Source organism: Austrofundulus limnaeus, unplaced genomic scaffold (assembly GCF_001266775.1).
Source record: "Austrofundulus limnaeus strain Quisiro unplaced genomic scaffold, Austrofundulus_limnaeus-1.0 Scaffold1, whole genome shotgun sequence".
Lineage (NCBI taxonomy): Eukaryota > Metazoa > Chordata > Actinopteri > Cyprinodontiformes > Rivulidae > Austrofundulus > Austrofundulus limnaeus.
Genome location: NW_013952403.1, coordinates 6,227,441 through 6,243,994, shown reverse-complemented (window position 1 = coordinate 6,243,994; position 16,554 = coordinate 6,227,441). Strand labels below are relative to the sequence as shown.

The following is a 16,554-nucleotide window of genomic DNA, read 5'->3' as shown; positions in this document are numbered from 1 at the left end:
AATTTTAGCATTTTGAAAAAAATTAATGTTTGAAAATGAGTGAAGTTTGGATGACATCCCGGAAGGTCAGAGTTGATGTTTCATAATGATTACACCAGATAATCCTCTTGGTGCAGACACTGTACAATATTTCTTCCAATTTATTTTATTTTATTTTATTTATTTATTTTTATGTCTATTTTTTTCTGCAGTTTTTCCGCCGTGTAGCTCAACTAAATGGAACATGCGCTGTCTACATTTTTTTCCAGGAAGTTATTTCTCCAAATGTCATGAAGAGAAACATGAAAATGTTCGGAACGATGACAGCTCTAACAGACCAATTCTCCCCCCATCAAAAGCCACCGGTGAGCTCACATATGGCGGGGGGGAGAAGCAGCCAACACTCTGAGTCTGAGTCCAGATTGCCAAACAAACACCTCGGGCCTGGTCCCATCTCATATTGCTTCACTTTATTGTGAAGAGCGCGATGGTTTTTTTCCCTTAAACATATGAGCTCTGCTTCCATTTGAATTTGTAAAATACGAGACTYGCAACACTAAAAACAATTATTACAATTTTTCAGAGTGATATCCAGTTTTTTATTAAAACATTACTCGTATAAAAATATCACTCAATGTAAAAAAGGTAAAGTATTCCCCATCAAAATAACAGAAAACCAATTTCACCTCATTATAATCAAGTGGTCGTGATGTTTAGAAAGGGGAATAAAAAGGCAACAAATTTGAACTCCTCCGTCAATATCTRATTAAAAAGATAAAAGTGCTGCTTAGTTAAAGCGCCGTAACGTGATCGCGTAAAAACGCCACCTGCCGCATCCAAAGCCGACACTCATTTGTCTGTCCATGAGACAAGTTAGTGGAGGGGGGAATGAGATTAGCTGGTCACTTTGGGCGCCTGGAACATTGAATCTGAGCGGTTAGGCAGCTTCCAGAGCCCGGGACACTTTATCTGAGGTAGCCCGTGGCTTTCCCCTTGTCAGGTCATTTAATGTGGCACTGGCTATCAGAAACAAATAAGGCCACGTTAGGGCTTCGCCAAGCTCAATAGGTGCTTCTGCGTCTGCCAGTGCCTCAAAACGGCTGCTGTCCTTTTTAATCTCCAAATATTCTTTGGTTTGCCATTTCTGTGGATGGTGTGCGCAATTACGCACGGGACTGCGTAAAAAGCGGGTTCAATATTTCAAAGCTTGTTCTGAGCTGAGAAAAAATATTTAATTTATTATTGAATGACAAGATTTGACCAGTTTTATTATAAATATTAACTTATATTTGTCAACCTATATTTTTACTTCTTCGTTGGAAACTAAATAAACATGAGACTAAGTGACACCGTCTAATTAAGGATATAAAAATGCTTGGATTTGAATAAAAAACGTCTGTAAACGAGAAGTAGAGAATAAAGAGACTTTGCTCAACTGATGTCTCCTTTGTGAGCCATCCACTCACAAATATTCTTCATGTTGTTCCAAAAGCTCTCAGCCGCTGTTTCCGCGTGTGAGGTTATCATTCACGCGCAATCCACACGTGTCACATAAGACAAACTGAAGAGGAGTCGGAGACAGCGAGGGGGACAAATGAGTGTGTCGCCCTGAAAAGTGGGAATAAAGAGAATAATCCATTTCAAGATTGCAAAGTTTTTTTTTTCTCGGCTTGTTTCCATCTGATGTAATTTCACAACAGAACCAATAAATCYGCAGAACCCTGACAGAAGTGACGAAGTGTGATTTGGCTGAAACGATGTAAAGAACGTTGGTCTCCCTTCACATAAATGTTCACGGAGTTTAAAACCTTGCTCTCTATTAATATTATAGGAAACGTCCAATGAAACCCTGACTCATTCCGGCGCCCTGAAGATCCATATCTTACCATATATACATATAAAACACCCTGACACCCGTGGTTATGGGATATCTTGATTATTGTGCCAAATCGCAGGGCCTCCCCCAGCTGACATTCAATCAGTCATCCCGGTGCCAGCCAATGAAAGGTGGAGAGGGATGGAGGAGGACGGAGCTGTTTGACGCGCAGAGAGGAGGACTGCGCGTCACATCTCTCCAAACGCCCATCAAAGTTTCAGCAGAGCCGGGCAGAGAGGAATCAGTCCACATGACGGAGGCCTGTTAGAGACATTCAGGACGCGCTTGGGGTTTTGGACATACAGCCGGACAGAGATGGAGGCACTTCTACTGATGACTTTTGGTGCAGTTTGACCCTCTTGTCAAGCCACTCCGAAGCCCGTCGTGCGCAGTTTTTCTCCTCCTTTCAGCGGCCGAGCGAGGGATGGAGCAAGCCCCCAGCGCGCCGAGCCCCCCTCCAAAACCGGTMCACCACGAACCCATCAGCTTCGGCATCGATCAGATTCTGGGAGCCGGGACAGAGGCGGAGAACGAGCGCGCGCCAGGGAGRCAAAGTGGATCCGATTTAAGCGGCGGGGACGCTTTTTACAGCTTGGGGAACCCGACGGGGGCCAACGCGCCCTCGTACACCGCGCTGTCCATCTCCCTCTCCGGTATCATGCCTCCGGTGGAGGCTGCAGGTTCGTACGGAGAAACCAGGAGTCTGGGAAGCCGGGGCGTGATACGGGTCCCGGCTCACAGACCCGTGGCAGCCCCGGGACCCCCGAACCCGGTCCAGAGCGCTGTTCCTGGGTTTGGAGGACTGTGCTTCCCCTGGATAGGAAACAGGTTCGCCAAGGACAGAATATCAGGTAGGCCAGCTGCAAAACGGGTTCCCCTCATTAATAATTGGTTGAATTTTCAACCAAATAACAGCTTTTTATCACAAAACACCAACAAACATCTAAAAGTTTTTTCTTATCATTATCAGAACATTTCAATATAAGAGATTAATATTTTTTTGCTTTTAAATAATGAAACGAACAAGGCCACATAAAAAGATTATTTTGTTTTCACTTATTTTCTTTGATTATATTTCAAATGTTTAGCAGCATAAACTACAAATGATCAAAATAAAAGTCATCTCTATTTCAGTTATATCAAACACAAACAAATATTTCTGTGAATTGCAATTCTTGTGAAGAAATGAATTACAACTATAATCATAGGTTAAATCTGAAATAAATGCACTTTGTTCATTATGCAACAAATTAATATTTTTGCAAAGATTGTTGGTTAAAATCAGTTTTTTTCATGCAGTAAAAATAAAAGTTTTAGTAGAGAAACATAATTAATTAGAACAAATTTCTGACACTGTCATCAGGCCAGTTCCCTTTTCCTTTTTTTAAGAACTTTATTTATTTATTTATTTATTTATTTATTTATTCATTCATTTATTACATTGTGATTGTAAGGGAACTGGGCAAAAAGATCAGCTTTAATATTCATAATTACCTGTATAAAATTATGAAGAATTAATTGTAGAAAGAGAAACGAATAAATCTAAAAGGGAAGAAAAAAACAAAACAATAGCGTTAATTTTATTTTATTACAGTTGTGTTTTCATATTGTTTTGTCTCAGAGGAAAAAAATCTTCTGACTTTGTTGTCATGTTTTAGACTTTGTGTCGAAAAGGACACCATTCAGAGACACACGGCCTTGTGTTTCCAGCCATGACTTCACACTGAATGACCTTTATTATTATTTTTCTTTGTTGTTTGTTGTTTTTGTTCATTCTCACCTCTTCTTTCCAGCGGCTCTGGTGCCGTTCGCTGTCACGCGGCGGATAGGACACCCCTACCAGAACCGGACGCCCCCCAAGCGGAAAAAGCCCCGAACCTCGTTCTCCAGGGTTCAGATCTGCGAGCTGGAGAAACGCTTCCACCGGCAGAAGTACCTGGCCAGCGCCGAGCGCGCAGCTCTGGCCAAGAGTCTGAAGATGACGGACGCTCAGGTCAAAACCTGGTTCCAGAACCGCAGGACCAAGTGGAGGTGGGTGTGAAACAGCTGCAGACCCCCACCAAGGACATGTAACTGTTTTTTTTTTTATTTCAGGACAAGAAAATACAACTTTCAAACTAAATGAGACAACATAAAGGCCTTCAGTTTTCAATAAATAACAAAAATCCATTTCAATTGATTTTGATTTTCTCTCCACAGTTTTTTTCAGCTCATAAAAGAAGCATGAAACCTTTCCAAGAATTGCATTTTTTTATTTGCACAATTCGAAATAAATCTCYCCCACTAATAAAATCCCGGCTTTTCTCCGCTGCTGCCGTGAGATCTTTAAAACCGTGATGCTGATTTGTGACGCTCGTGTTTCTCCTCCTGCCGTCTTTCAGGAGGCAGACCGCCGAGGAGAGGGAGGCGGAGCGGCAGCAGGCCAATCGGCTCATCCTGCAGCTGCAGCAGTCCGCCCTCCAGAAGTCCCTGAGCGAATCAGCGGCGTCCGACCCTCTGTGCGCCCACAACTCCTCCCTGTACGCCCTGCAGAACCTGCAGCCCTGGGCCGAGGACAGGGAGTGAACAACTCTGATTCTTGTCAGGACAGAGGAACTTATCTTCATAAATCTGAGCAGAAAAAAAACTGATAACACCCCTCTGAGTGGATTTTTTTTTTAAAACTGGACATGAGATGGTGAGTAAAAAAATCTGAAACTTTACTACTTGGACTTTAATGTGCTTTTTTTAAGCAAAGAAGAAAAAAGATCTGAAACAAACTTAATCATGTTCTAATGTTTGCACTTATTCTATTCGTTAGAATAAGAAATGGCACCAGTCAAATCTGTTAATAAAACCACACAGTAAAACACAATATTTCATTCTTTTACAAGTGTTTTTTGTTTCTTTTAAAGCAACATTTTCTTTGTCTAAAACAGATATTTTTTAATGCAGACACGCATAGAGGCTGCAGCATATAAATGGCAATGTTTTCTCCAAAATCTGTATTAAAGGGGAAAAATGTTTGTTTTATTTTATTTTTAAGACAAAATTGCACCCTAACAATCCTGCACATTCTTTTTAGTGCACCACGAACAGTGTGGGAAGTGCTGCATTATGAGGAAATAATGTTCTGAGAAATAATAAACGAGAGAGAAAAAGGCATCAGGATCTGGGAAGTGAAAATAAAACAGGGTGTAAGTTGGTAATAAAAGGAGTGATGCATGTTCATGGATGTTGGTAAAGTCTTCTCATATATGCACATGAGCTTTCTTTATTTTGTGGGGTTTCCAAAATGAGGCCCGCACCCTCTTTTTTTTGTACTTCGTCTGTAAATGTGTAAATAATATTATAAAACATTGTTGTCGCTGTTGTTTCTTGATGTTTTTCAATGCACCACAAAAAAATTATCTTACTGGGGAAAAAAACAAAACAAAAACATTCATTAAACAGTTTAAAATTAAACACAAACGACATGCAATAAATGTAATTTTTGAAAAGTTTATTGATAAATATAATGATTTTATACAATATTTCAATACACACATGATTTGGAAAGTTTTACGCGTCTGTTTGTGTGACTTCCTGCCTGTCGCTCTATCTGGAACTAAAATGTCTGGGAACGTTTAAAGAAGAGCTGCGGCTCRTTTTCTCTATGACATTATTAGTTAAGCACATTGAGTTAAAGCGAATGCTGAAATCTTTTAGTCCGACTCAACCTTCRGAACGATGGCTCTTGTTTGGAACATGGCTTTCATTCCTCGGGAATCAGTGATAAGGTCTGGTCTTCTGAACTCGCTCCCATGTTGTTGTCTTCCTCCAAACTTCTCCCCCTCACAGTGACATGTTGGTCGAACAGAGTCTTAAAAGACACAACTCCTCTTTCTTGYTAGGACATCATGGTCTCAGGTTACATACGTGGGCACATGTCAAACACTGAGGCGACAAGACACCTACAGAAACACATGCATTTTTATTTGCTCCCTACTTTTATCGGTTTGCAACTGAACAGGCTCTTTATTTAGTGTTAGTCGACAGGCAGAGTAATYACAGACAAAACGGGCAGACAGGTATCAGACAGGCAGACACGATGAAGAAGCCACGAAACAATGACAGTGATTCACAGAACGGTTGAGTCGTTACAACATTCAAAAAAGTCATCGACAACACAAACTCACAAGTAGACTGTGGCGAGCTGCACAGAATCACTGTCTAAGTGAGTTCTGCAGATTCGCTTTAATTCAGTTTAATGATTTAGCGCCAAGCCACTACAAATGTCACAGGGCACTGTACAGAAAAAATCAATCTAATGAAGCCAGCAGATTGGGTTGTATCACTTTGTCACGGTCTCCCATCCTGAGCGGCACGTTGGTGACAGTGGAGAGGGGAAAAAAAACCCTTTTAACAGGAAGAAACCTCCAGCAGAACCAGGCTCAGGATGGTCGGCCATCTGCCTCAAACTTCAGGTTTATGTCTGAGTTTCATCTTAGATGAACCTGGATTCTCAAATGCTAAGAAGCTAATCTTCCATCGGATTCTTCTGGCTCGTGTAATAAATATTGGATACAACGTGGGCCGCCATCCTGCATGCTTCATTCACAATATTGCTCATTTTTAGTGGCGCAGAACTCTACAATAAAATCTGAACGTGTTTAAGTCATCAGTGAGCAACCTTTGCAGTCTCACCAGCAAAGATCCTGGGAGGAATTTCAGCCTGGCTGGATAACAGTTAACACACCAGACCAAAAAAGGGAGAGGCCGAATATTTACTGTACACAGTGGTGTGACCACACACACACACTCACACACACAGAGTCTGAGACGACAGCACCTGTCACATCAGCAACAACCGAAGGAGACAGAGATGAGCTGGACACTCACACAAAGACAAAGTAAAGTCATTTTTTCCAGAAACCAGTGAGGGTTTTTTGTTGCCACAGAGTTGTTACAGTAAGATGTCCTTCATGCAGTTCTGAGGGAAATCATAACACCCAAAGTGGCAATTAAAGCTCCTTCTTTCCTTTTTCCCCCCTCAAGTTGTCCTTTTTTTGTGTGTGCAAACTGCTCGCCTTCTTCCCTCGGTGCTTCCATCTGTTGCTCCATCTCCCTCATGTTTGTTGTTTAGATGACGTTTTCAAAGAGCTGCAGAGATCTCATGATGTTTTCATCCTGTGCACAAAAAATAATAATAATAAATAAATAAAGGAGCTGATAGTGAGGAGAAAGACTTCCAACAATCACCTTGTAATTCCTTTTACTAGCCACCAGGGAGCAGTAGAAGGTAATAAAATCTTAATGATCTCTGAACACAAACACATAATACTGAAGATATCAAAGATTATAATTAATAGCTGCTATAATGAGCCCTTCGAAGGCGGGAGGTCTTTATTGGTGGTAAGTAAAAATTGTTTTGACTGAGATGCAGTGTATGAACACAACATGGATTTGTGCTAATTAGGCTAACATCAATCACTCTATTCAACTGCGTTTTGGCATTATAAATATTTAGAAAAATGTAGATGAAACATTTGATTTAGATAGATGAAGGAAACTGTACCTCCTGACAAGAAAGGATGAATTCATCCAGAGTGACAACGCCGTCTCTATTTTTGTCCATCTTCTGCAAACAGATGAACAAATACTGTTAAATGGACATGTACGCCACAAATATATGTCTAAAATACTCATTTGTTACAATAAACTGTCTAATCTGTGAAATTACTTTCAAGAATTGTTGTGGGAAGTGGGGATTTGGCGCCCTCTTGTGGCGGATGATGAATTTGCTGCTTAAATCAAGCAGCACCAAAATAACTTTTGTACTTTTTCTCAAGGGCTGCTACCAAAAACATTAACTGAGGTATTGTTGTAAAGCAGGAAAAGAATAAAACTAACAGAAGAAATGTAATTTTGTCCTATTAAACTTTTCATAGTGCCATTACTGGTAATACATTTAAAATGAATGATGATGCTGGCACCTGAAAGAAGGCATCCACATGCTGTTTGGGTGCATCGGTTTTCAACGCCGGGTATGTGTACTTCCCCATCATGTCGTATATTGCTCTGACAATGTCTGTCATCTCCTGTAAAACAAACACAGACATAAAAAATGCCTTAATGGTTGAAAATAAATAAATAAATACACAAAAACATGAAAGAAAACAAACCTCTTTGTTAATGTAGCCATCTCTGTTGATGTCGTAGAGGTTAAAGGTCCACTGGAGCTTCTCTGTGATGGAACCTCTCAGCAGGATGGACAGAGCTGTCACAAAGTCCTACGGAACATAAAAAAATAAATAAATACAGGATTGCTACATGTGAAGAGTAATGGATAAATAATGACTTAACGTGTGCTAATGAGTGAAGAATAAATCAAACCTCAAATTTGATTGATCCAGTGTTTCCGGTGTCAAACGCGTTAAACAGGTAGTGTGCGTAGGCGCTGGCATCTGGAGCAGCAGAGAAAAAACACCAGTTCATACACATAGTGTTGATACAGGAAAATGGATTTGTGCTAATTAGATTAACATCAATAACTCTGTTCAACTGTGTTTTGGCATTATAATTATAATACAGTTATCATTGTAATCTAATAGCATATCTACTACAGTTGATAATGTCACATACAGTAGCAATATCTTGTTTCTGTGGGTTGATCTGCTGCTGCTATTACACCTAAATTTCCCCATGTGGGACAATAAAGGCTGTTTCTATTCTATTCTATTCTAAAATAACACACACACACTTCACCTCCATGTGGGAAGAACTGTGAGTATATTTGTTTAAATGTGTCTTCATTTACGACTCCACTCGGACACTCCTGGAAAGGGAAAGAGGCAGAAAAAAAGACGAGGTGATGAGAATCTTAAAACTTCACAGACCCACCTGAGGTGCAAAAATGTCAGAAATCATATCTGATACAGACATTTGAAATATACTGTTTATGTACATTAGGCCTATACAGAAATTCGGGCAAAATTAAAATGTCTTATACGGTATGTATGTCAGCAATTATTTGACTATGTGTAACCGAAGGCAAATCAGGTGAGATAAAATACTGGAATTTTTCTTTTTTGTGAATTTCTTACGTTCTTGAAGCCTCTGTAGAGCACTTGGAGTTCTCTTTTACTGAAGTTGGTCTGAGCTTCTAGCTGGTCGAGGCCCTCCGGTCGATGGCACACCATGGTCATCTCCAAATCATCGTCAGCTTTGTCTGAAAGGACAAAAAGAGTCCGTTTTATTCTTCTAGTTAATCAGGAAAAGAGACGTGAGGGTGAAAGGTGCAGAGAGGCAGAGGTCTGAGCCACTTTGCCTTCGTCCTTCTCTGCGTCCCCATCATTAACAGCTCATTACGCTCCTCCTCGCTGCAGGGGAGGACAGGAAGGACTGACTCAACATCCACACATAGGTGAACATCACTGTATACAGTCAAACTGGTTTTTCTTCTTTTTCTCCCACACCCGCTCATCACCACAGCTCACGTGCTCCCTGAAGCAATCCAGAGTAATAATTACACCAAGTGTTATAACTGTGCATAATTTATTTGAAGTACTAATAAAAATTCTGAGCATGATAAAATGGTCATAATGTGGAGTGATAAACCTTGGAGCAAAAAAAAGAGTCTTGGTTGTGTTTTAATAATAAAAAGATTTGGTTTAATGACAGTCTATGATTGAGCAGGAACAAAAAGATGTCCTTTTTTAATTATCATGGTAGAAATAAACATGACTGAATTAGGCTTCAGTGATAAAAGTGTATACCACCCCAGAACTGATTCATGACAAGTTCATATAAAAAAGGGTTGGTTTTCTTAATATCTGGCTTGATCACACTGAGATGATTTCAGAAGAAATGTATATCACCTGCCTCCTTTCAGAGTTTCTTCTGATGGAGTTATATTCTAAACCTTATGCATTAGTTTTTAACACTTGGAGCACTAGACCAGCAGCCAAAAGCTGTTTTGGTCAAATGAACTTGACAGTTGTGGAAAGTTACATTTCATAAAGTATTACTGACATTTTATTCAGAACCTTTCATATTTTATCCATATCAGTTTTGCCAGAGCACTGGCTGGAGGGAACTTTTGAGCTTGTTTGGAGCAGGGGCACAGAGTGTAGAAAGGTGGCACAGTAAATATGATATTTTATCTAAAATCCCTGCAGCCTTWTATTGCAATGAACAGTATGGCAAAATGTGAATAATAAATATTTTTATTTACCCAAATATAACACATGCATGTGTTTTGCACGCTAGAACGGCGCAGTCGATTCAAAATCCGGGACATCCAGAAAACAAGCGTAATATTTACAATACGTCAAGGATTATGACATCTGTATGTTTTTATGCGGACAAAATGATTGTCAGCTCTGGTGGTGGAGAACAGGCAGTGTGGCCAATCAGATTTCAGTGTTTGGTAGATTATTTCTTTGTTGTATCAATGCTTCTTGTCAAGAAATCTTAGTGGGCACCTGATCTGCAGGGGTACCAGAAACTCTAAACAAGTGTCCTGAAGCTGTTGGGCAGAAAATTTTTGGCCCATTTTTCATGTGTGCAATTCAGCTCTACTGGTCATCTCACAAATGCATGTTCCTTACAAATGTGACAGAATCTAAAAGGGAAGTTAACAGATTTTCCAATGGTTTAAGATTGTCAAGAAGCATTGTTAAAACAAGAAATAATCTACCAAACACACATTTCCTTATTTTTTATGTTCACATTTACCAAAAAGAAGACTACTTTAAGTACATGTCATTAAGTATACTGAAGTATATAAAAGTGCATTTCCCCAAGTGTACTTTTATTTACCATGTAAACTGATATAAGTGTACTAGCAGTTTACTAACAAATACACTTCTAGGACTAAATTGGCCCACAAAAAGTTTATGAAAGTATACTGAAAGTACTCTAAGTGTAGTTTTAGTTTAATCTTGAAATAAACTGCAAATAAACCAATCTGTGTGAAAAGTGTACTACTAAAATTTATCTTGACCAAAGTTTAAACAATAGTATAAACTAAGTATACTTAGACTTTTAGTATACTTTTAGTACAAGCCAAGTATAGTGTAAGATAAACTTTGTTAATTAGATCTCAGATAGGTACATAAAAAGTAAACTGGAAGTATACTTTTTTATTTTAAATTTAAAATTAGTATACTCAATGGATACTTGCATATAGTATTTTTTTTATTAAGGGCAGTTTATACAACTGACTAAGACACTGACATTTATGTGTTTACTAAGTTCCATTAGCTGTGGCAGCCATCTTGAGTCAGGTTCATTCAAAAGGTAAGCAGTTATAGATGTGCAAATGATTAAAAATTTCCTTAAAATCCATGCAGTGGTTTATAAAATAATTTGCTAACAGACAAAGCAGCGGTAACGCCAATACGAAACATGTTGTGCAACGAGTTCTGCTCACAGCATGTGTTTGGGGTGATGCTCATTTACTACCACCCTAAACTGGGCTAGTTGTAGCCATTTTTGAGTTCACTAAGATCAATTTGTTCTGGCGGCCATCTTGAATTGGGTTAACTCTAGAATTATTCAGCTGTGTGGATTACTTTCTGAAAGTTTCAATAAGATGTGTTTAGTGGGACAACTGGTCACAAAAAAACATTTCAGCTCTGCCTTCACCTTCAGCGGTAGGTTCAAAGGGTTCAGAGGAGGAAAATGTTCAGTGTTGAAAAACAGTTTTTTAATTATCTCACTCAGCTGTAATAAATTGTCATGCAGGTTCACGTTGCGATCGCCACTTTGAWATATTGGCAGTTTATTTTTTAAAAACAGACATTTTTATCTGCATGTCAGAGCTGTTAGTGGCTTGTAAAGCCTCATTACACCAGCGCCTCTTCCGTTCTGCCCTCTCAATGAATCACAGCCACCATGTTGGAACTTTATCCTCCCTSGCTGAAATAAACCTCACTCATCGGTCTAACCATTTCATAGTTGAATGGTTTCGAAAAATGTTCCTTTTTATGTGTCATATAAAACACACTGGATTTGAATTTTATTGCCAGATTCGATCACACGCTCATTCAAAGAGCTAATTTAAACTGTAAACGCTGCACTATAGATGCACCTTAAATTGGGCCCATTTGTTTTATTAAAGGCTTTAATGTTTGGATGATCATTTTCATGTTAATCTTCAACAACACCTCTGTGTTTCTCACACAGGCATACAGTGAGTTGTAGCATCAAATGAGCATTAAAGCTCAAACTCCAATTTATTGTGAAGAGCCATCRTTACACAAGCTCACAAAATCAAGTAAAAGAACACAGTATTCCCAAACACAGCTGATTGTTATAGAAATGGTATTGAGAAAATAAAAAAAAACAGTCTGTGAGAGGCATTAAAATAAAACCTCTTGAGTCTGACCCAGGTTTTACAGACTCACCCTCCACAGTGATGACTCCCAGCAGGTGCAGCAGTTTGACGGCACCACAGCACAGCAGAACAATAACTACTGTTTTTAAGCTGCTGTCCTGTTCCTCTCTTTCCATTTTGATTACTTCCTCGTTTCTTCTTCTTCTTTATCCTGAAGCTCCCTGTCCTTCTTTATTTTTCATGTTGCTGTCCCAAAACTTCACCTCAAATTAAAAAAAACGTGCACCAACTCCAAATATTCTTAACTCCAGTCTGCTCCGTCCAGCAGAGCACTCTGCTCTCATGAGCCTCTCTTCAACTCTSTTGTTTTATCCATCTCTCCATTCCCTGGAGCATCTGTCTCCCATGTCCCGACCTTCTCTCCATCCCAGCAATTCTCCTCCTCCCTGCCTCTTCGCCTCCCATTAGACCTTCAGTCTCCTCTGTATTACCGTCACTGTGTCCTTCACTCTTTGGGACTGGACTTTAACTGGAGGCTCCACACTGAGATCACTGAAACAATGACAACCTCACCTTCAGCTTCTCTGTGTTTGTGAGCGACTCAGCGTTTGATTAATGGTTCACATTCACACACTGTCAACAGACGACTAAATTTACCACAAAGTGACTCTTGAAAAGTCCTTTTGTGTTTTACTTCAGAGTTTGAGTCCACATCRGTAATTTATGAAAACTCTTTGAAGATTCAACCAACAATCTGAATTACAGGCTGCAACCAAAAGGAGTAAAAAAAACCTCAAACAACCAACAGGGGGCAGCAGAGACAAATCAAATGAACACCATCCAGATGTGATGAAAGTTTTATGATAAACATTCTGCAACAATTCTGCACGATTCTTACAATTTATAAACAGATCATACTCCTATAAGAATCAATTCAAACTTTTAGTAAATAAAAGGCTCACAGGTGATTTAACAACAAAAAAACATGACTAATTACATACAGTGTACCGGTACCTTCAAACGGCTCAGTGCAACACATTAACATGAGCAACCACATSATTTTTACATAATGATTTTAAACGTTTCGAGAGAACTTACAAAAAACAACAGGATTTGACATATTTGATTTAAAAAATGTATAGTATCAATCAGGAAGCATGGTTTGTTTTATTACGCAAATACAAATTGCTTTAAAAATAATTAGATAAATGACCATTCAAATGTGTACTGTCTAGAGTCTAGACAATTGAAATTAATGACAGATACATGTTGTTTTAAAAGCTGTAAGTTCTGTTAATTTGCACAATTGCAAAACACATTCGTTTTTTATGGAAGAATGTGAGCAAAATACACTAATTTGCTTGCATTTAAACCATTATGTTCTCCAGAAACCCTGATGTCCCTACAAACAAAACCAACAGTTTTCAATTATAGGTCAGAGAGTAGAACGCACAATTAAACACTAAAATCCAGTCGTCTCCTCAAAAATCAAGAATTTAAATTAATTTGACTGCATCAAATGCTAGATTCTGTTCCTTGTTTGTTTTTTTATTGTATTTAATTACAGTGAGTCTGAGTGTCAACAGCAGGGGTCTCTGCTGCACCACCACAGTTCCTACAGAGTTGCTTCGTTTTTTTATTATTTTTTTTCTGAATTTACAGCAGCAGAGCCAAGCACAATTTAATTTAGCAACAGGAGCGGCGCTTCATCTGATTTCCCAGACATCTATAAGCAGCCCATTAATGTAAACAGCACTTCACGAGGCTGATTAAGTTTATTACACATTGTGTTTATCTAAGTCATCAGCTGTTATTATTCTGAGCAGCAGCTCTAGGTTTAGATGGCGCACCGACGCAAGAAGTGTAGAAACTTTCTGCAACTGCTGCACGAAAGTCACAGTTTAGCAAGCTGAGAGCAAAATGTGACTTTCAGCTAATTAACAGACTGTAAGTTTTCACTGTAGGCTGAACTTATTCTAAGCAGAGGTCACTGTATTCCGTTCACACAGGAGTGTTAATGAGTAAATTGCAACTATGAAAATCAACCCAACAACAAGACAGGCAGACACAGATGCTTTCCTATGTTCATAAACACTCAAGCAAACAAAACGACGCTGAGCTGTTTGTGAATGTTTCAAGGTGAGAGTTAATCTGAACACGTCTACAGAAACAGACAGCAATAAATCAAACCACTAACCTTGGGGAGTTTTCCCCCAACAGAAGAGTCCATTACGCTGGTGCTTAATGCGCCACCTGCTTATTCTGTTTAGTTTTATAAACACCTTTCATTTTCTTGAAACCGAAACCAAACATTTTCATCTTTTCAAAGCTTTGAGAAAAGTGGAAAAATATTAATTAAGGTAAAATCTGTAGCAAACACAGGTAAGGAGGATATGACAAGATCTTATTTAAATCATGTTGTGCATAATTATTCAGCTGGATTTGTTGGAAGAGATTTGACTTAAGAGCTGAAGTACTGCATGCTGGGTAAAAAATAATAATTCTCATGCAGAGCATCATTTCCTCAGAGGACACTAAAAGACTGCTGTTGGAAAAGATCAAGTGCTGCTGTGGACTGAGGACCAGATCTTTGCTTTCACCGCTTTAAAGATCAGATTCATTAAGAAAAAAACATCAGAAAAGTCACAAATAAGATTAATTCTCCAGCTGATCCACTCAGACAGACGTGATCGAGTCCTGCAGACACACAGCATGCTTTGTTAATAATTTACTCAGAGCAAAAATATAATTTCATCAGCTTTAAATGGTGCTGACTTTGCTCGCCACTTATAAAAATATTTGCTCTTGACTGTTAAATTGATGCATTTCATTACATCAGTTTTGCTTCAATTTGAAAGTCACAAAGCATCATATTCAGTTTTAAATGTTCACTTTTTTTCAGGACCCTGGACAGCTCACAGGAGGAGGATGTTTATTTGTCTATTAAAACATACTGTGCTGGAATTAAAATAATTTAATGAACATAATAAATAGCATCATAATTTTAACATCCCCCGCCCCACCAAGAAAAAAGGAAAATTGCTCCTAAATAAACTCCCTGTTTACTGCTGTTCACAGCCCAATAATGAGGTGGAATTTCCACCCACGGTTTCAAGGGTTAGAAACCCTAAAATATTGATGCATTTAAAATAGTGATGAAATGATTACTGCTACCATTACAGAACATGTTCTCTAACCACCATTCTCTGGTAATCCAGATAAATGAGCACAGCAAGGTACAATGTGTGATTTATTTAAATACTCATCTGCAATTTTAACAGAATTTCCTTTAGATTTTAAAAGAAAACTATGAAGAAACTAATCACTTTTTCTAGATGAAAACATTGTTTTTATGTCTTCAAAATAAATAATTTCTATTCATTTTTTTGCAGCGGGTCTTTTCAAACATGGGAATGACCAAATTAAAACCATAAAAACACAATCAGGATGAGTTCTGTTCAGAAGGCAGTCATGAAGAAAAGAAATCAGTTGCTGTGTTGCCAGTTTTACTAATTATGATCCACTCTAGGCTTTTCTGCTGTTGCTGCTGCTGTTGTGTAATTAGGGCTATATCTGAAAAAAAAAAGACTGTCTAAACGGACATCACAATCACTGAGACTTATCAAAACAATAAAATAACACGTCCCTCCACACAATTTCCTTACATTACTAAGATTTTAGAGCCAAAATGTGGATAAAATTTGAAAAAAAAAGAGTAGCTCAGTTTAGTCAGAGGTGGACATTTTTAAAGGTTTTCTGCACATTTAAATAAACATACAGGAGTATTTATGGGGATTTGTCTCATTAAAGCAGATTTGGTAACATAATGGTGGCTAAGGAGAAACAAAGGATCCTATTTATTCTATAATGCAACAGAAAGCAGCAGCAAGTGGATTAACCTTTTAGAGCAAAAACTTTACGACACAAGTCAGAGTACAAAAACCACCAAAACCAAGAATGAATATTACTGAGACTTTGATGGGAATCACAGATGAAAAAAAGCTCTGAGGAACAAGAAGCTGGCTTTTACTCTATGGATGGAGCTTTATTTTGATAATAACTGGGCAGCTTTTGTTCAAGTCCCTTCCTAACCAGTCTCCATGATACAGTTTAATCATCAGATTCAACAAACTCAAAATGTATTTATTCTTTTGATTATTTAATTCATTTAATCACAAATCACAAAGAGCTTTCTTCAAATATTTTACTTTTTTCTGTTTATTTGTCAGAATTAGAATCAGCCTTATTGGCCAAGTGTGTTGGCACACACAAGGAATTTGTTTCCAGCAGATGATGTCTCTCCAATACACATACATACATACATCCATACATACATCCATACATACATCCATACATACATACATACATACATACAAACATACATACATACATACATACA

General features: G+C 38.5%; 2 protein-coding genes across 4 annotated transcripts in view; one reads left to right on the top strand and one right to left on the bottom strand.

Annotated features, from left to right (window-relative positions):
• The first annotated feature begins 2,045 nt into the window (after positions 1 to 2,045).
• On the top strand, positions 2,046 to 4,519 carry tlx3a (T cell leukemia homeobox 3a). The gene is made up of 3 exons (XM_014007218.1): positions 2,046 to 2,706; positions 3,649 to 3,886; positions 4,237 to 4,519. The coding sequence occupies exons 1-3, from the start codon at positions 2,280 to 2,282 to the stop codon at positions 4,418 to 4,420; spliced, it is 849 nt and encodes a 282-aa protein (XP_013862672.1). The 5' UTR covers positions 2,046 to 2,279; the 3' UTR covers positions 4,421 to 4,519.
• Positions 4,520 to 5,321: 802 nt separating this feature from the next.
• kcnip1a (Kv channel interacting protein 1 a) overlaps positions 5,322 to 16,554 on the bottom strand; it is a 55,342-nt gene continuing 44,109 nt past the window's right edge. For all 3 annotated transcript variants that reach the window (XM_014007189.1, XM_014007206.1, XM_014007197.1), the window contains 7 exons: positions 8,920 to 9,044; positions 8,582 to 8,651; positions 8,210 to 8,280; positions 7,999 to 8,106; positions 7,810 to 7,914; positions 7,392 to 7,454; positions 5,322 to 7,003 (listed from right to left, as the gene is read on the bottom strand). In XM_014007189.1, coding sequence (XP_013862643.1) covers positions 6,956 to 7,003; positions 7,392 to 7,454; positions 7,810 to 7,914; positions 7,999 to 8,106; positions 8,210 to 8,280; positions 8,582 to 8,651; positions 8,920 to 9,044 — 590 coding nt within the window. In that variant the 3' untranslated portion in view covers positions 5,322 to 6,955. The remainder of the gene's footprint in view (positions 7,004 to 7,391; positions 7,455 to 7,809; positions 7,915 to 7,998; positions 8,107 to 8,209; positions 8,281 to 8,581; positions 8,652 to 8,919; positions 9,045 to 16,554) is intronic.